At 34.7% G+C, this 20,714-nt stretch overlaps 1 protein-coding gene across 3 annotated transcripts in view; it reads right to left on the bottom strand.

Moving 5' to 3' along the window:
• 5-HT1B (5-hydroxytryptamine (serotonin) receptor 1B) overlaps positions 1-20,714 on the bottom strand; it is a 163,667-nt gene that overhangs the window by 61,664 nt on the left and 81,289 nt on the right. For all 3 annotated transcript variants that reach the window (XM_067773900.1, XM_067773899.1, XM_067773898.1), the window contains exons 4-6: positions 19,125-19,234; positions 4,365-4,554; positions 3,278-3,418 (exon numbers count right to left, since the gene is read on the bottom strand). In XM_067773900.1, the coding sequence (XP_067630001.1) occupies positions 3,278-3,418; positions 4,365-4,554; positions 19,125-19,234 (441 nt within the window). The remainder of the gene's footprint in view (positions 1-3,277; positions 3,419-4,364; positions 4,555-19,124; positions 19,235-20,714) is intronic.

Raw genomic sequence — 20,714 nt, forward strand, 5'->3', positions numbered from 1 at the left:
ATATCTGAGTTTTCTTTCTCCGCATAACGTAAACGGCTGTGCAATGCCATCGACTCAGTCAGAAATGGGAAGGACCTATCCAAGACGTTCCAAATTTAACAAGGTTTCAGAAAGGATGACCCCAAATGTGAAATTTTTTTTAAATTTAATGCCGGCAAAAATAAAACCTGCTGCAGAACTTAACCGCACTGTAACAATATTTCATTAAAGTTTACAATTACTGGTATGGGTTGACGACATTAATATTATCAGCTTGAAAATCCGCGCCGTTATTTTTACTACTCTAAAACGAAGAAAGAAGCATATAAGGTCGATTTTATGGTGAACGAGGACAAAACGAAGTACCTGAGAGTCAGCGTATTTGCGCCTTGGCAACGACGCTACTGTTGGCAGCCATACTTTTGAAATTGTGAAAGCACCATTTATTTGGGAGCCAGCATTTATAAAAAATACAACGTCAGCCTTGACATCTAGCGAAGAATAATTCTTGTCTACAAATGCTTCTTTGGACTGAGCAGGTTATTAACAAGTAGTGTTCTCTCTCACCAAATAAAAACCATGCTCCAGAAATAAGTGATTTATCGTGCAGAAGAATGGACCCTGGACATATCTACTGCGACGGCTCTGGGAATGTTGGAGAGAAAAGTCTTTCGGATTTAATGAGGTTTAGAATATAAATGGGGCAGGTGTGCCTGTCGTAAGAGGAGACTAAAATACCCAAAGGATCCCAAGGTTTGTGTCGATGCTAACGCAACTCTTAGCTTTTCCAATCCAATTGCCAAACGCACCTTACCGTGGCGAATCCCGCTTTCTTCAGCTGAGGCTCTGGCGACCCCGAATTTCTCATGGAACTAGGAGGTGGGAGTAGGTTGGCCCAGAGGGTTCAATGTGATCATATTGCATTGTTGACGAGATGGTCCGCATTGTGCCGAATCCAACATAGTCCAACGAATTATAACACAGTGGCTACGCTGGCTACGTCATGTTATGTGAATGAATGATTACCCTCAATGGTTTAAACGGTAAGCGCAAATAAAAGAATAAAAATATTTGGACTCAGCATATTTGTATATCACTGACAAGATGAAAAAAAAAAACAATAGATTGTTATGAATTAAAGCTTTTTATTTGCAAAAAAGAATAAGCACAACGTTGGCCGTTGACCAGACAAGTAAGAGTGTATCAAATTATAAAATCTTATGGTGGTAAAAATGAGTGCGAGACCTCCACTACTCCCAACTTACCATAGGTGATAATTAGGGCAACCCAAAACACGTAAAATGAGATTGACTTCACAGTTCCATATAAGCCGTAAAATATGATTTTATATTCCGAAAGTACCGGGTGGACCAAAAGTAATCATGCAATAGGAAATCGCTAGAGCTTTAGAAAATGGTGCCAATGTCACTTCGGGCTTGGCATTTGTGAAGTAAACAAACACAGAGTACAAATCTATATGGGCGTGGCCTATTTCAATATAAACCTCAGATTCTTAAAGACCTTAATATAATTATTGGAAGACGTTTAAAATATGTAATCAAAGTTCTATGAAGGGTGATAGAATTACCATAAAACGGGCCATAAACTCAGGAGGCGACCACTTGGCCGATATAATTTTTGGGCTTTATGGAATAAGTTCTAATGGATTAAGTGAACGCATAATACAGTATAACCAGAGTTTTTTAATAAAAAATATAAAAGCAAAAAATCCTCGGTTGAGCTCTGTATACTCCAATTTTGCAAAGAGGCTAAAACTTAAGTTGGCTTCAGCGAATAAAAATTTTATATAAATATTTTTCATCCGCTTTTAAATATTTTCTAGACCTTCTCTTTCTTTTAACCCATATCTGAGGGGGCCGCGATTTAGAGGTACTGTTACCGCCACATTATATATTTAGCTTCTAGTAGTTATTCAACACTGAAATTATCGATTGTTATTATTCTTTAGTACATACGATCTTCGTCGATTTCCCACGTCACACGGACTTATACACATTTTTCGAAACTAAGCCATCACATGTGAAATTTGAGGTTAATATTGCAATTTGAACAGTGTCCGAGTTAAGATAACTTAGTATAAATCACAAGTAAAATTGTCTGTCTTTCTTCACTAAAAAAGTATGTATACTTATCCAAACTTTAATCATATTCTGTTAATAAGAGAAATTCCAATTTCCTCCAGGAATTTTAACTCTTTATGTCACTCCAGGTATATTCAGTCCTGATTTTAGTTCAAAATCGACGAAGATCGGCAGACCATACGCAGAATAAATTTCTCCGCTTACAGGTACTATGACATTTTTTTTAATTCAGGAGAGTCTTTAGTTGTTCCATGTGCAATTTTTAAACCAAATTTCAAAAGCAACGAAAATCTGCATTTCGTTTTAATATTATAGTAAAATGTGAAAAATAAAAATCTATATATATAAAAAGAAAGACTAAAATGTGTGTTAGTTGGTCGCCGGTGTTTGAAGAGATGCGTCGGTCAATTTTGTTCAAACTTTCACACAAGTTGCGTAAACCTCACGCGGTGGTTACTACATAGGCTTGGTTGCGATCGACGTACAGGGTTGCGAGATATAGGCCGAAACGTAGACCCGAGTACCCCTAGAATGCGTTTATACAATATGGATATCAAATGAAAGCTGTTGATGAGTGCTTTAGTACAGAGTAATATATTATCCAGATACGGACTGGGACTGGGATTAGGACTAGGACTGGGACTGAGACTCGGAGTGGGACTGGGACTGGGACTGAAATAAAATACATACCACCCTCTGGGACAGGCAATAAGAGATGCAGAAGAATGAGAAGAAATTGAGAGAAGAGAAAAGAGAGAAGGAGATTGAGAAAGAGATAGAATGAGACGAAGATGGAGAGATATGAAGCGAAAAAGACGGAGGGAGGAATGAATAAAAGGATTAGGAAAAAGTGAAGAGGGGGGAGGGCAGAGTAAGACGGAAAAAGCTTATTAAAATGTATGCAGATAGGCCAAATTTAGGGAAGGACAACGTCTGCCGGGTATTCTAGTGCTTTATAAGGAGTAGTTCGCCTTCATATATTTTTTTTTTGTATTTATATTTGATTGGTTTATTGTTTACGAGTTATATAAAAAATATTCTTTTGCACATTTTGGATTGCCCTGGTCATAATATGGAATGTGTTGAACTTTGGTAACATAAGTTAAAGCTGTGAGCAGCCGTGAGAAGTGGCAACCGTAGTGTAATTGAATCAGAACAAAGTAATGATGCTCTGGCTGTGGGCCAATACCACTTACCTGATTCTGATTAGATGGCACTGTAATTGGACGTTGTTGGATGCGTCGTTGTATGCGTTTGCGTGCAATTTTGTAGATTTTCCAATATAGTGCCAATATTACCAGTAAAGGCACGTAAAATGTGCAACATGTGGCAAAAATCTAGCAAATGAGAATAAAAAATGTATTTAGATAGAAATCATTACTTAGGTGCCAAGATTGAAAAGCAGATGTCGATTCAAATAAAACGAAAAATTAAGAAGTGCTGTTTGAAATATGTAGGTAGTGCTGCAGTGTGTGACAGATGAATATTCTATGTAGGGCGACACATTTTCTCTCACCCTAGTTAGTAAATATTTCATCAAACACAGTTTTTCGGTGCGATATCCCAGGTTCTGCCTTCGCTGGATCTTGACCATTTTTAAGTCCCAAAAATTCCAGGATTATTTGACTTTAATGTCTCGGCATAGCACCACCCAAATTTAAAAGAAGAACATTTAAAACTTTTTAATTTGGCGCGGAGGTTGTTCATGTTATTATATAAATACCTTGTGAAAATTAACAGAATCGGTTGACGACCACACCCACTAAAAATAATTTTTTGTTTCAAAGTCTAATTACGACAAAAAATTGAACATCTCTGTGGTATATTACAAAATTATTAAGATACGGATTGCTTTTGAACACAATTTAGTGTCATAAAGGTATTAGCCGGATATTGAGTAAAGCAACGCCAACTGTGTTAAATTAAGACTATTGTGAAGATTTGTACTGAATGTCGAGAAGCCGAGTTCCCCATTTCTCGCGTCTCTAAACTCTCGGTTCTGTTCGAGAAGAAAGACGTTAGCTCTAGAATTTAGAAACAATATTTCAGAGCAAAAAAAATTTCATAAAATTTTAGGAAACAAGCCTAAACCTCCAAATTTTTCTTTCAAAAACTGCATTATTTAAAAAAAAGGGAGTTTTAAGAACCGTTCAAAATGTATTTTTCTTTCATCATTTCCAACAGATATTGAAAATTGTCTTCACTTTCAATAAAATTTATGTAGACTCGTTGGTCGTTTTACTCATTGGTAACTTATTTCTTTATTTAGAGATTCGCTCTTACTTGATATGCCACATCCTGTGAAACCATGCATTTTTGTTCTTCGATGCGTTGCAAAAATTCAGGATCTTTCCAACCGAATTGTGGTGCTAAGGATATTATAACTGCCGTAAACCAAACACAAAAAATCATTCCAAACACCCGACTAGGTGTACGCACATTGCTGTAATCGATATTCGTTACTGTCCAATATCTGAAATGAAATTGAGAAGTTGTACATCATAACAAGGTATTAATGTAACTAGAGAAGGAAAATCAATGGTAGGGAAATGATAATAAAAGAAATATAATTTGTCATTTTAATATAATAATAGGAACATTCGATGGGTAATATAATGAATAAGTAAGCTCAAAATAGGGAAATTTTATATTGCTCTGGCAAGAAGGTATGATTTAATCAATCTGCTTCTCGTAAACAAAAGGTAGGAAAAGGAAAGGTAAGGAAAGGAAAAGAAAGGAAATGAAGGAAAATCAATGGAAGGGAAATGAAAATAAAAGAAATGAAAGAAAAGAAAAGTAGGGGAATAGAAAGGAAAGGAAAGGAATGGAAAGGAAAGGAAAGGAGAGGAAAGGAAAAGAGGGGAAGGAAAGGAAAGGAAGGAACGTGAACGGAAGAGAAATGAAAGTAAAAGAAAGATAAAAAGAAAATTAAAAGAAAGGAAATAAAAATAAAATTAAAAGAAAGGAAAGGAAGATAAATAAAAAGGTACGGAAAGGAAAGGAAAGGAACGGAAAACAAAGAAAAGCAAACAAAGGAAAGGAAAGGAAAATAAAAGAATAGAATGGAAAAGAAAGAAAAGCAAAGGAAGGAAAAGAAGAAATAGACTTGATGCATGATCAGCTATGTATTTTTTTTTTAATTTTTATTGTGTACAAACAACTCCTCGGCCATGCTCACGATTCAACATAGTACACAAAAAGCAAGTACACACACAAAGCGTGTCTATAGTATGAATAAGTGCATGTGTAGTGGTGTGACTTTTATGTTAAATTTTTTATATTAAAATGATTTTTCAAATTTTTTTTATTTATGGATAACAGTGCAGCTCAAATTTCCTATCAATACATATATAATCTGTATACCTTAGAATTATAGTTTAGCAGAAAACGGTTCCACATTTTTTCATCTTGTCTATTTATATATAAGGTAATTTCATTATAACATTAGCTCATTACAGCCTGCCCATAGATCCCGTCATGCGATTTCTCTTGAAAATTAGTGAATAATAAGTGAATGTAAAATTTCTTGATAGAAGCAATCTTTCGCCAGTCAGAAATGAACATTGAAATTAATTGTTTTGCAAAGTAGCTTTCCAATGAAATTTTCAGATTTTCATTTTCCAGCTTATTGAAAAATTGTATAAAAAAATTATTGATTATTTTAAAACCCCTCACTTTTGACTTTTAGGCGGTACTCCTTCTAATCGAAATTTCGTCTTAATTTAAGCAAAATAAGATGTCATACATTATCCAAGACCTGAAGAAAGTTTCAGTTAATACTGTTGGGAATGTTAGCATCACTATGCTGTTAGTAAGTGAACGCACAACAATACTTGTGTAGATGAACATATCAAAGTAATCCATTTACACACTTACATAGAACGCGACAAAGAATATTCCACACACATAACCAGCAGCTTAAACAAGGAGATTGTCTCGCATATACAAGTTGTTACTCACATATACACACGCATATAGCTAAATAACCAAGTATGCGATACAACTCTTCCATGTTCGTGAAAAGTCTAGACCTGAGGAGAAATATGCGAACGAGGCAACGGAGAGTATAAAAGCAGCGCAAGCTGAGGAATAACTAATCAGTTTGATTTAAACACGCTTTTGTGAAGTACGTGATATTGAAGTATAATTGTACTACCCCCAAAGTAGTCTAAATAAAGACCATTTTCCAATACTGAATATTGGAATTATTTATTCGACAGTTCAGCGATTCGACCGTTAGCAAAGGTGCATAATTATGAGAAATCCCCATAATTCGTTAAAATACAATGCATGAATTTGAAGATTCACTTTTTCTCGGAAGGTATATTTAGCGGGTATGTACAAGCCGATCCAGCAATAATGGGCTAATCATTTGTGAGATCCCTAAAGAAAAACCGAGAGCAGTCATGAAAACGACAGTTTCACGCTACATGTTTGATGACTATCTCCGAAATGGTGTTAACAGGATGCAGCGCGGGACAGTTCTTACCAACACTTGTTAACAATGGGGGCTGTCATGGTGTGCTGGTAGCGTACTCTGCTTATTAAAACTCAAAGTTCCTGAGTTCAAAGTAGTAAAATCAAAATTTTCGAAAAAAAGTTTTTCAATTAGAAGAAAGTGGTGTCTACCTTCAGCAGTGATTTGGCAAGCACTCTGAGTACATTGCTGCCATGAAAAGCTTATAAGTGAAAACTTATCTGCTTTACCGATGCCGTTCAGAGTTTGTATAACATATTTAGGCCCCGTTTGCGAGTTTGGAGAGAATTTTAAAAGGAGCACGACGCAAATTGGAACCGTTGCTCGCCCTTAAATCTCTTCGGAGGTGATCGCGCCTTACATTTATTTGTTTTATTTATAATCAAAGGATGCGAATAGTTCAGAACTATAGATTTGAACTAGTACCGTCTCTTGCAGTAGTTGCTACGCCCTGGTTGAGTACTAGTGCAATTCGTTGTATGTATAGTTGCAACATTCTAAGCATAAGAAAATTGGTGTAGCGAAATAAAAATTTATTTTATGTCTGAGAGATAGGAGGATGATTTCTATGAACTTGATGGGAGTTCCGTCATCCCCAATAGCATTTAGTAGAATATTTGCAAAATTAAGTGGAGCGCAGAAACCGCTTTTGAGTCACACAGGTTACCAGCAACGTCAACAAAGCATATGAAACCCGAAAGGAAGTTATCCCACCTGAGAAAGCGTCGGAAAGAAGTATCGCCAGGGGCAAAAAACGGTATATAATTTCTTTCGTTGCCTTAAGGCATACGATTGAAGAGGAGTGGGTTCTGTGATCTTTTGTTTTAAACACTCCATGGGCTTTGAAGGCATCGCAAATATTGGTATTTAGAAAACTAAACTTACCTTTAACCTTTCGCTGGTGTGGTGGGGTATGACATACTCCAGCATATATATTTCCTTAAACAAATATTATATTATTGAAAAGAGTAATCTTTCGCTTCTTTTATTATTGGCATTAAACGTCATGTTCATGAATAATTTTTCTTCTTAGTTCGCATGGCTCTGTACATGGGTACCACAGGGCAGTTCATACGTGAAAACTACTAGTGGTACCTGGGTACTCCAGCCATGAGAACTAGTAATAAAAAACTAATTTATTAAAAAAATCATCTTATGAAATTATATTTGAAAAAATTGTCTGCCCGTTTTGTAGAAAATTTCTTCCCATACAATGCCACAAAATTTTATCTCGTTTCTATTTGTAGATTATTTAAAAATGGCCTTTGAATATGCAAAAGTTACCCGGGTACCCATCTATGCACAGGACGGTTAAACCACAAGATATCGACTAATTTCTAAACAATTAAGAGCCTCTGTTCCACAGCAGAGCCTTTTATAGTTATTTGGGGTATCACATACCCCACCACACTACTAAAGGAGCTTGGCGGGTAATTTTTTATTTGAATTAATAATTTACGAATAAAAACGTAAGATTTGTAGGTTTTTTGAAAGGAAACAGTCTGATTACAATTAACCGAAATAAAAAGAACTTTGGACTTTAAGCAATTTTTCTTTAACTAGCAATTAAAGAGGTTGGGAAAAACTCGTCTAAGTAAGCGGGGGCCTTCAGTTTCCAATATTGCACAAACTATAAAAATCTTTTCAAAATTGGCTGTTATTTAATGAGAAACTAAGATCTTGTTTGTAGCTTAAAGTGGCCTTGATGTATATTTAACAAAAAAAAAAAAAAAAGACAAATAGGGGCTCATTTTAGCTTGTGGGTGGGACAGGTTGCATTTGAAGTATGTTATGTTTGAATAAATTTTAATTGAGTGCTTCGCCCTAATCTTTTATTTATGATACATCAAAATTTCTAAATGAAATATATTTGCTAGATAATAAGTATATCTGTTAACGTTTCTTGTGCATTAAAAGACAATCCCTCAAATCAAGTATTTTCGTTGGTGTGTTTTTGGCAGATTTACCCTAATACAAACATTGCTATATATGTAAATATAAAATGAAAATTAACCATTAAATATTATTGAATAATAAACACAAATTTTCTTTCACATTAACAATATCGACTACGTCCAATTTACACTAATAATAAAGGCAAATTTCACTTATACATATGCATACATGTATGCGTGTGTATGTGTATGCTCTATCATTGACATAAACCACATTCATATTCACGTGAAAAGAAAAACATTTTCATTTGCATGCGTTTAATTATGTAGTGAGTACACATTAAAGGTGCGAGTAATATTTGTTTGTTTATTGAGCCGCATGCAACCATTTGGCGATAGCCAGCAGTGAATTCGTTTTTGCTTTTAATTTTAGTTTTAGCATCGAAAAATCAACACTTAAATAAAAAAAATTTCATTCTAAGAGCTACTTGTCGGTAAATACTTTCAAATTGAGTAATCGCTATCAATAAAATAGTATTCATTAACAAATATTGTTCAACATGACTATGATCGTTAATCAAAATACGAGCGGAAATATTGATATATTTAGTTCAAAAATAAAAAGATGATGATAAACAAATTTTAAGGCCTACCTTTATAGAAATGAACCAAAAATAGAAGGCAATTTTTCCTTTAATACAGACATAATCTTGTTGAATTTTGACTAAAAAACTTTAACAACAGCTCTTGTAAAAGAACTTTTGGGATTTAAAATTACAAAGGTCGATCGCAAAATTTCCATTTTATAATTTATTTTCTGTATATCTCGATCCGTGCGCCACCTAGCGGATAATTTTTTCACTTGCATTGTAATGTCTCCCAGATCTGAACTATACTCTGAGTATCAATTGTCTAGCTCAACGGGAAGTTACTGAAAAAGACTTTTCCGTGGGCCAAAAATTCGTATGGAAATGAAGGGACAAACATGAAAGCCACTTAATATAAAGGTTTTAAGCAGGGGGATAGTATAACTAAAGTAAATGCCATTTGTATAGATTTGATTTTCGGTTTCGATTTTTTGATTCATGATATACACAAGTGTCTAAAGGGTTACTTTTTACGTAAGCAAAATTAATTTTTTCCTTCTATTATATTCCGATAATTAAGAGACTTGAAAGTTTAAAAAGTCTTTCATTGACCAAAGGAAATACTTCAAGTCATAGAAGGTTCACCCCTTCTTCTTTATCTAAAAAAAAAATTAAACAGTGGGTGGCGCAGGGTGGCGTCCTACACCCATTCTGTTTAATTTATACATATTAAAGCCCTATTCACCCACAAAACGAACCACCAACATTTGCCATGTTGACAACTGCACGATAGTTGAATCCGGCCCTGGCCACTCATTGGATAAGTTAGTGTCCAAAATAAAAAGTATCCGCCCAGCATTTCTGTTTTTTTCCACTCGGTGGAACCGATAAATTTCCCGTCTACTCTGTTTAAAAAGTGCAGGAACAGAAGACGCAAATATTGAACATTTACGTCGATGGCGTTACGATTTCAACTGTCAGTCACCCAAAGATCTTAGGTATAACGCTCGTCAGTATATTTATCTTAAAAGTACATGCCTCCAAATGTGTGTCTAAAATACAAAGCTGAGAGAAAAACTCCAAGTCGCTTGGCGGCAGCACAACTTACAAAGCAGTTCGTCTGCCATTTATATACTACTCATCGCCGGTTTGGTTCCGGACTTAAAAAACATACGCTGGAAAAGGCTTTAGGCGTGCCAAAATACACCACTAAGAACTTTCAGGAGAACTATGTGGAGATAGTTTTTGCTGAAGCGGAGCATTCCAGAAAACAACTTTTTGTCTAGCCCTGCCTCCCTTAGTGATAAGGAAACATCTCCGTTAGCACGACGATTAGACGCGGTACCTACCAACTCAGGCAGTTAATCTAGATAAACATAAGAACTTAAACCTAATCAACACTAAGTCGGTAAATACCTTAGCTATGTATGACCCTGATACATATACTGACTAGTATGAAATCAGGTGCATATAATGACTAGTTTGTCAACAGGTATGATGGTGATGCAGAGACAGGCAATTTATATGTATTTCGTAGGACATCGCCGTGTTAAAAATACCAGTTTCTAACATGGAATGTAAAGTAGATAAAAAATTTTTAAGGACTACCTTTATATAAATAGACCAAAAAATAGAAGGCAATTTTTCCTTTAATACAGACATAGTCTTGTTGAATTTTGACTAAAAAACTTTAACAATAGCTCTTGTAAAGCAATTTTGGGATTTAAGACTATAAAGGTGGAGCGCAATCGTTCAATTTTAGGCAAACCATGTGCTTGGGATTAACTAATTGATTATTTAAAATTTAAACGCGCGTTCTACCTTTATAATTTTTAATCCCAAAATTCTTTTACAAGAGCTTTTGTTAAAGTTTTTTAGTCAAAACTTCTCCCACCTTTTCTTTCCTTTCATTCACTCCTCTCTATGCTCTTTCTATATTTCTCTCACCCCTGATCACCACTGTTTTTGCGCTATATACCGTGCAAAGCCATTTTGACAAAGCAAGTTTTGTTTGCGTTTACATTTTAAAATGTCGTTTACCTTCCGAAGCGACTTCGAAGAAAGGTACTTGGTAATATTTCAAACTATCTATGAATCAAAAATCCAATTTTTCAAAAGTTTTCATATAACTGTTTTTAATAAATATATCATCTGGATGTTGCCAGTTTAGCTTTAATTTTCTGCTGGGATGCTCACTTTCTCGCCCTCAAAAATACATTTATATATTAATTTTTGCCGACCACTGATTTATAAAATAAAAACACAAGGTGCGACAACCTCCGAAGAGGTTTAAGGCCGAACTTCTCTTCCACTTTAAGTCGTGCTCCTTTTAATTTTTCCTACAAATTGGCGGGGCTGGACGTAGATGTTTTCTTCCGACTCCGAACGGCACCTGCAAGGCATATGCATTTTCACTGAGATGCTTTTTATGCAAAAAAATAATCGGAGTGTTTGCTAAATCACTGTCGAGGAGTGACCTCGCTTAGGAAAATTTGTTTCTAATTAAGAAGAAAACAAAAAAAATTTTCTTAAGTGTCATCACAACTGGCGAATGGGCGGCATCGGTCAATACGAATCTTCTTGGATATCTGGAAAATGTGAAGAGGCACTCGTTTTCCGGCTAAATATTCTCGCGGATTTTTCGGAATTCTCCGAAGTCTTGTCGCAAAAATGGATTTAAATTTCTTTTTTTTTCTAATCACTTTTTTTCTAGCTGGCTTGAGGTCTGAGTTGAAATAAAAACACAAGGGTTTTTTATATATTACCAATATATTTCGATTACACACGGTAATCGTCTTCAGGGTGAACACTACAAAACATAAAAACAACAAAATAAATAAATAAATAACAAATTTCCTAACATACAAATTTAAAAAAAAAAAAAAAGTTATAACATACATTTTTTACACGTGTGTATCACTTGACGTGGAGTTTATCACTGATCGTTTGTTTGTCAACAAATATCTATAGAAGCTAGCAGAGTTATCTACGTCCGTTTTATAGTTCATTCGTTTACTGGTTGGTGTGTTAATAATGTGAAGCATTTCCAGAGTAAATCGTTTTCTGTAATGTTGTTCTTGTTGAAGAATAGTAGCTTTGTCAAAGTTTGGTGAGTGGGAGTTTTCAGTACAGTGGGTCTTAAGTGCAGTTTTTTGGTTTGCAGTATGTTGGCAATATTTGTAATCCGATTTGTGTTGCGCTAGTCTAGTTTTAAGTTTGCCTTTTGTTGTTCCAATATATACGCTGTGGCATGGTTGGTTGTTTTTTCCATTGCAAGGAATTTCGTAAACTATATTGCTTTTTTCTGTATGTGGAATTTTTGATTTTGTTTGATTATATATGTTTTTTAATGTATTTATCGGCTTATGGGCTATTTTTACTTCATCTTTGTTGTAGCAGTCTGATTTGGCCAATCGTTCCGACAATTTTGGCACATAAGCCACAGCGTATATATTGGAACAACAAAAGGCAAACTTAAAACTAGACTAGCGCAACACAAATCGGATTACAAATATTGCCAACATACTGCTAACCAAAAAACTGCACTTATGACCCACTGTACTGAAAACTCCCACTCACCAAACTTTGACAAAGCTACTATTCTTCAACAAGAACAACATTACAGAAAACGATTTACTCTGGAAATGCTTCACATTATTAACACACCAACCAGTAAACGAATGAACTATAAAACGGACGTAGATAACTCTGCTAGCTTCTATAGATATTTGTTGACAAACAAACGATCAGTGATAAACTCCACGTCAAGTGATACACACGTGTAAAAAATGTATGTTATAATTTTTTTTTTTTTTAAATTTGTATGTTAGGAAATTTGTTATTTATTTATTTATTTTGTTGTTTTTATGTTTTGTAGTGTTCACCCTGAAGACGGTTACCATGTGTAATCGAAATATATTGGTAATATATAAAAAACCCTTGTGTTTTTATTTCAACTCAGACCTCAAGCCAGCTAGAAAAAAAGTGATTAGTTAACAAAAAGGTCGCCAAAATCAAAATTTATAAAGACGGAAGGCACGCCGTATACATGCAACAATAAAATGGATTATACTCAAATCAAAACCAACAGCAACAACGCCAGAGCATTAATAAATAAATTACAGTATATTTCAAAAAAAGTGGTAAAGCAAAAATGTAATATGAAGTTCCTTTTAAAGTGCAGAAAATCTAAGTTAGTTCCTAATTTTATTAAAAATTCTACAAAATGTAACAGCTTGTTCATATTTGATCGTTATACACAAACAGACATAGACAGAACATTAGATAGACACACATACTGTTTTCACACAAAAATCCTTAGTCTGCTAATAAAACAAAAGCACAACATACTAAAAAGACAGCAGCAACAGATGGAACAAACAAAAACAAAACTTAAGGAATATCTAAACGCGGGAGATTTTGAGAAATTACTTCAAAGTGAAACAAAAGTCGCAAAAAAACTCACAACAACTCTAAAGAAACGACAAGAAGCAAAACACGACAAACTGCGTCAAAATCGAAATCATCTCTTTGCTGACAACAATAAAAATGAAGGTTGGTTCGTAAACAAAACGAAAGTCGAGTTTCCATCAGACATACAAACGCTTTTGACAAAAGGTCCAAAATTTGCGCTTCCAATCGATAATACAAAATTTCCTTTATTCAAATATATAGCTGATGGAGAGAATCTTGTACAAACAATTAAAGTTAAAGAGAAACAAGAGGAAGCAAGAACAAAACTCTCATTACTTATAAAAGACCATACAACAACAAATAGGCAAAGTGCAATAGATCGTGCAATAACTGATACAGTGGGACGGACTCAGAAATTTCTTAGTAAAAATAAAAACATTCGTATATTAACATCTGACAAAGGCAACAAAACGGTAGCTATGGATATAAGTGACTACAATAAGAAAATGGGCGATATATTAAACGACTTGACAATGTATAGGGTTCAAAGACAGAACCCTACATCGAGACTACAAAGCAAAAATAACAGTCTGGTCGACAAACTTTATAAATTGGATTTAATTTCAAAAATAGAGAAAAATAAATTATCTACAACAACAGCTTTACCTCCGAGGATATATGGACTACCAAAACTACATAAGGAAGGAACACCGCTCAGGCCAATCTGTTCGGCCACTGGATCACCAGCACATAGCCTATGCAAATATATAGCAGATATATTAAAAAACGCAACAGAAAACTCGGCATACAACATTAAAAATACACTTGAGTTTAAAACAAAAATTAAAAACACCTACATTTCTGACAATGAAAAGCTAATATCTTTCGACGTAATTTCCCTGTTTCCCAGCATTCCCACACAATCCTTGAGATCATAAGAGACAATTGGATGAAAATAGAAGAACACACAAATATACCAAAAAAACTGTTTATGGAAATACTTACGTTTTGCATCGAAGAAAATAGGTACTTCAAATTCAATGATATATTGTATACACAGCTAAAAGGATTGCCGATGGGATCCCCAACATCACCAGTAATTGCCGATATAGTGATGGAAAAACTATTAGAGAACACAACAACGAAATTAGCAAGAGTACCCAGATCTATTTGCTATAATACACGAAGATGATGTAAAAAGTACGCTAGACACACTAAACTCTTTCAATAAATATATAAATTTTACAACGGAACTTGAAGAAGACGGAAAACTACCATATCTTGACTCAGTTGTTATTAGAAGCAAGCACGAATTGAAGTTAAAGTGGTATAAGAAATCAACATCAATAGGACGAATCATCAACTTTTACTCAAAGCATCCAAAGACGATGATAATGAATACAGCAATGGGCTGTATAAGAAGAATGTTAGAAATTACGGACGACACTTACCACGAGGAAATTAAAAATGAAATAAAACTTTTGTTGAGAAGAAATTATTTTCCTGAAAACATAATTAAAACACTTTTAAATAAATATCAAGAAGAAAAGAATCAAGAAAAAGAAAAACCGCAGAAAATATTTAAGTCAGTAGCTTATGTGCCAAAATTGTCGGAACGATTGGCCAAATCAGACTGCTACAACAAAGATGAAGTAAAAATAGCCCATAAGCCGATAAATACATTAAAAAACATATATAATCAAACAAAATCAAAAATTCCACATACAGAAAAAAGCAATATAGTTTACGAAATTCCTTGCAATGGAAAAAACAACCAACCATGCCACAGCGTATATATTGGAACAACAAAAGGCAAACTTAAAACTAGACTAGCGCAACACAAATCGGATTACAAATATTGCCAACATACTGCAAACCAAAAAACTGCACTTAAGACCCACTGTACTGAAAACTCCCACTCACCAAACTTTGACAAAGCTACTATTCTTCAACAAGAACAACATTACAGAAAACGATTTACTCTGGAAATGCTTCACATTATTAACACACCAACCAGTAAACGAATGAACTATAAAACGGACGTAGATAACTCTGCTAGCTTCTATAGATATTTGTTGACAAACAAACGATCAGTGATAAACTCCACGTCAAGTGATACACACGTGTAAAAAATGTATGTTATAATTTTTTTTTTAAATTTGTATGTTAGGAAATTTGTTATTTATTTATTTATTTTGTTGTTTTTATGTTTTGTAGTGTTCACCCTGAAGACGATTACCGTGTGTAATCGAAATATATTGGTAATATATAAAAAAACCCTTATGTTTTTATTTCAACTTTCTTTTTTTTCTTTAATTTGATAAGCTCCGATTGACTAGAGAGGCTACGGTTTTCTAGATCCTATTTCCATTTATTTCGGTTTTGTTTGCCTGCAAGCTTTCTGTTATTCGTATTTAGCTTAACTATTTGGGGATCTGGCAGGTTCAGCTGCAGTTTTGGAAGTATGCTGTACTCTATCATAAATTTTGAAAATAACAATTTTGCATAAACTCGTTTTAGTGAGGATTGAGTACCTTATGGAATTATATGGGAATTTTTCGTTTGTGAAGTGGGTTCCGTCGAAGTCCGAGTGTCACTCAGCCAATTAAGAGTCGAGTAGAGTCCCCATTTCATTCAATTATCAGAAGAATTTTCGTGTTAGCCAGGTGTGATTTTAAGCTAAACAAAATTAATATGTAATTTTTTTGTTAAAGAAATTTTTAATTTTACCAAGCTGGGAAAAATTTCATTCATTTTTGATTCCTCTCATGGATTATATTAATCTTAAGCGCAAATGAGTTCATCCCGTGGCTATAATAAATATATAAAGAAAAACCGGAAGCCCATGAATTTTTGGGTGTAACATAATACAAACTCACTGTAGTATAACATTATTTCGCCCTTCAGAAACTCTACAGTTTCTTCTCATGCCATTCTAGCTCTGAAGTCACTTTCAAATCGTCTTATTTTTATAGAGAGTTAGGTGAAATGAGAATCATAGTTTAAGGGACTGCAACTGGTTTATTGGATAAGACTTTTCAAAAATAACTTCGGTGCTCAAAAAGTCTTACTAAACCTATAGAGCTTCTCTAGACAAAAAAAAAGGACGTGTGGCACTCGAGGACTGCCGCGGTAAAGCTATTGCATATTATCAACTTATGCAATTATAATATTTATGCAACATTTTGTTTTCTTTGATATTAATTCAAGTTTTGTCTTTGATATTATTTCAAGTTAACCTTTTTAAGCGTGGTGACCGATAAGAAAACAAATTTTTTACTTTTATTGAATAAATGAGAAGTTAATATTTAACTTTCACTTTAACTTTAACTTTATTTTTAACTTTAACTTTATTTTTAACTTTAATTTTAACTTTAACTTTAACCTGCTAACAAGCCAACCTAATATAAACGCACGCAAGTCATTTTCTGTCAAAAATGTCTCATGCACATACAACTTGTATGAGAGCAACTCAAATTGAATTTGCTGCGTGAAAACCTAACTCGATTTCCAATTTTTGTTCTGCGTGACATTTAGATTTTACGTTTGCACACATGCTTTACATTGTCGCAACGCATGCTTATTTGGGTTAGGGCAAAAAACGCCGGTTGCTTGCGTGCGCTAAAAAAACGCAGTGCGGTTTTATTAGGTTGGCTTGTAAGCGACCATATATGTATAGGATAAGCGATAGCACAATGGCTACTTCGTGAAAATCAACGACAGCTGTTTTAGTTTGATCATAGTACAGGGCTACAAGTAGGATATGTAGCAGCACGCACATACACAGCCACGCTCACCTGATAAAATGCTTGTTCTTGTTCGTTTTTTTGTGGATGCTATTTGGCACTGTTGTACTTCTTAGGTCCAAGAAAAGTGTAGTAGCTGCTAACGAAAACTGCGTAAAATTTTTATCGTAGAATTACAAAGAAATGCCCTTATTTACTTTCAAACGAGCACTTAATTACATCCCTCTTTAAAATCCATATGTTTTGGACAATTTGAATTAACAAATTGTGATACTTTATTACCAGGGACGATCGCTAAAACACGACCAAAAACATAGGGGGAGGTATTAATGGACGCGTTTTGCCTCGCTTCCAATAATTCGAATATTTTTCGCCTTTGGACTATGATAAGAGGACAAAACGCGTCTTTTCATTTCTCTTTCCACATTTTTGGACGGGTTATTGCAGTCAACCTCGGTTTCAAACTGTTTTTCGCGGAGAACTTTTGAACGGGTAGAAAAACTTAGCACCCGTGTTTTTATTCTTAATACTGGAATAACGACGCGTCCTCAGATATCCCAATTCAATAATATAATTTCAATCAAATATAATTTTCTGTAGGACCCATATAGTTGCACTACATTTTCATACTAAATACGTTCAGAAAATTTACCATCACAGCAACTCATAACTGATATTCCGCCCTTTTTTTTCCCCTGCGTCGCATCCAACGACAGCAATTTTTCCAACGACGGTAATTTTGACACTTCGTTCAGTGTCAAACGCATGTTCCACTGAGTTCCACAATAGTTTGACACTGACCGAAGTGTCAAACAGCAGTGTGTTAGAAAGAGAAAGGAATTGTTGCCCTCTCATACATATCATACTTGTAAACCTGTACTATGAGTTTGATTTCAATGGTCGTACGATTGCGTGTGACACGTGTTCACCGCTCAAGCATTGAAATCAAACTAAATAAATAATTAAGGCTGATCACATTCACGACGGCGGTGTAGCCGCCACATCCGTCATATTATTTTTACACACACATGTTCTTATGAGCGTCGTTATTTTCGGCGCGACAGAGCAGCACGACAATCAATCACGAAAGCTGTTGTAGCCAGATTAAACCTAATTCTATTTTTAGGAAGCGACAGCGAGCGCCGTCCTTTTTATTTTGTCAATAAAAACTAAAATAGAAGTAAATAACAGATAATAAAAGCTAAAATCATTCTTTTGCGCATTTTTAAACATAATTAATATTCGCGTAACAAAAATTGTTCATAATTATTATTTTTTTCTAAATTTTTCGCTATTGTTTGCTGTAATTTATATTGGTGGCTGCCGCCTTCAAAGTAATCAAGAAGTCAATACTTGGCTACGTTTGTCGCCAAGCTTTGCTTTATTGTGGTTGTGGTCTGTAGACGCCGTGTTGAATGTGTTCAACCCTATTGATTTTGCTTTCGTGCTCGCTACGCGTTCGTGTTTACTAACACATTCTCAATTCAGTAACCGTGTAAATGTAGTGGCGCCCACAGCTGTTTATGATAGAGATCCAATTTTATGTATTTGGCCTGTTGCTAACACCGAACATTTACGAACCTTTTCGAACCTTTTCGAGCCTTTTCGGAACTTTTTTGACAAATATCCGTTACGGTTTTTGTTGATTTAGTCGCCAAGCCCGTGATAAAATCTATACAATAGCTTAAAAATTACACATAAACTTTAAAGAGTGGATGTTAAATAAGCAAAATCAAATCTGCAGCTATCTTGCAAAGATGAAAAAAAATTCCAAGACGCTCATAACATAAGTTTTAAATTTAGGAGCCTGCTTTTGCGATTTATTTTTTGATCCAGTCTAATATACACGAACTATGCATACAATAAATGTGCTACTAACTTCATTCTTCACTTAAGTGTTTCTTAGATACGTATTTAAATCTCACCTGTCAGCTGCAATCGCCACCAGATGTAAAATGGATGCTGTACAACAAAGTACATCGCATGATGTCCAAATGTCACATAGCTCTGGGCCAAGTATCCAACCCTCACTTATCTGCACAAAAGAATAAATAAATTATTTGTGTTTTTATCGGCCTATTGATAAATGATTCAAGGTTCGATTCGAGCTCAAGGCCAGAACAATAATTTTTCTCTAATGATAATTATTGTTATTTTTTAATTATTCTAAATTCGAAAATTTGTATTTTGTTTTTGGAATAGTAAGTAGAAAAGTTTTCAGACAACCTGCCATAGCTGCGCAGATAGATCCAATTCGAAGGGTGCTAAGCATTCATCATCAGTACGCTTCAGGCATGCTGCGCTAACCATTTAGCTATCCAGCGGTGGTTTGTTTGACAAATTGCTACTTCTATTCTTTCTTACCAACTATATTTATTCAACGTTGCGCCATCTGTTGCAAATCATTGATAATGCTGAATTTGTTTATTGTCAATTACTTTGTTTGACATTCCCAAGTGCTCATGGTTTATTAACAATTGTTTTTGTTTTTAAAATTTAGAAAAATTAAAAAATAACAATGATTATCATTAGAGAAAATTTTTTGTTCTTGAATAAATAAATTGTTAAAAACAGAAATGTCAAATAAGGAGATTATATTTCGATTAATAAACTTTTATGAATAAATAAAAAGATAAATGCAAGGCGCGATAACCTCCGAAGAGATTTTAGGCCGAGCTTCTCTTCCAATTTGCGTCGTGCTTCTTTAAGTTTTTTCGGGTCGGACCCATTTGCTTTATGCCGACTACGAACGGCATCTGCAAAGCAGATGAATTTTCACTGAAGAGCTTTTCATGGCAGAAATACACTCGGAGTGTTTGCCAAATCACTGCAGTGGGGCGACCACACTTTGAAAAACTTTATTTTCTAATTGAAACATTTTTTTTTCTTCTAAATTTTCGCTGTTGCTTTGGCCGGGGGTTGAACCCACGATCTTCGGTGTGGTAGGTGGAGCACGCTACCATCACACCACGGTGGCCGCCATATGAAAGTATTAGGAAAATTGAAGGGTTGGCTTTGTTTTTGTTTTTTGGTTTGCAATGTTTCAAAATTATGTCAATGTTTTTACTTTGGAAAAAGATTTAATGCTGAAAGCCGCCACGAAAACTGAGACGTTGTGAAACAGCAGTGCTGTTTAAAATTTTCTTACTTTAACCGCTGCAAAGACCCTGATATAACGAGTCAGGGATTATTAGTCGGGCGCGGTAGCTTGGACGGGTTGAATTTTGCATATAGTTTGGTACTAAGATTCCTAGAAATGGGCGGTATAGAAACTCAACAGCGAGGCTCTAATTTTTAATAAAGTGAACTGTCTAAGTAGAGAGCAAGCCTATATAGGAGCTAGGCGAAAGGGGATGCCATCCTCGAAACCGAAGCAAATAAAAAGAGAAAACACAGTTGGAAGACACTACAGCGAAAATAAATATGTTAGCAGCGATTAATGAGAGCTGGGATTCAAGATAGTAATAAAAACGATTTAAACTTATCCGACTTAAATACAAACCTAGTAGAAAAAA

Source organism: Eurosta solidaginis, chromosome 3 (genome assembly GCF_040869045.1).
Source record: "Eurosta solidaginis isolate ZX-2024a chromosome 3, ASM4086904v1, whole genome shotgun sequence".
Classification (NCBI taxonomy): Eukaryota; Metazoa; Arthropoda; class Insecta; order Diptera; family Tephritidae; genus Eurosta; species Eurosta solidaginis.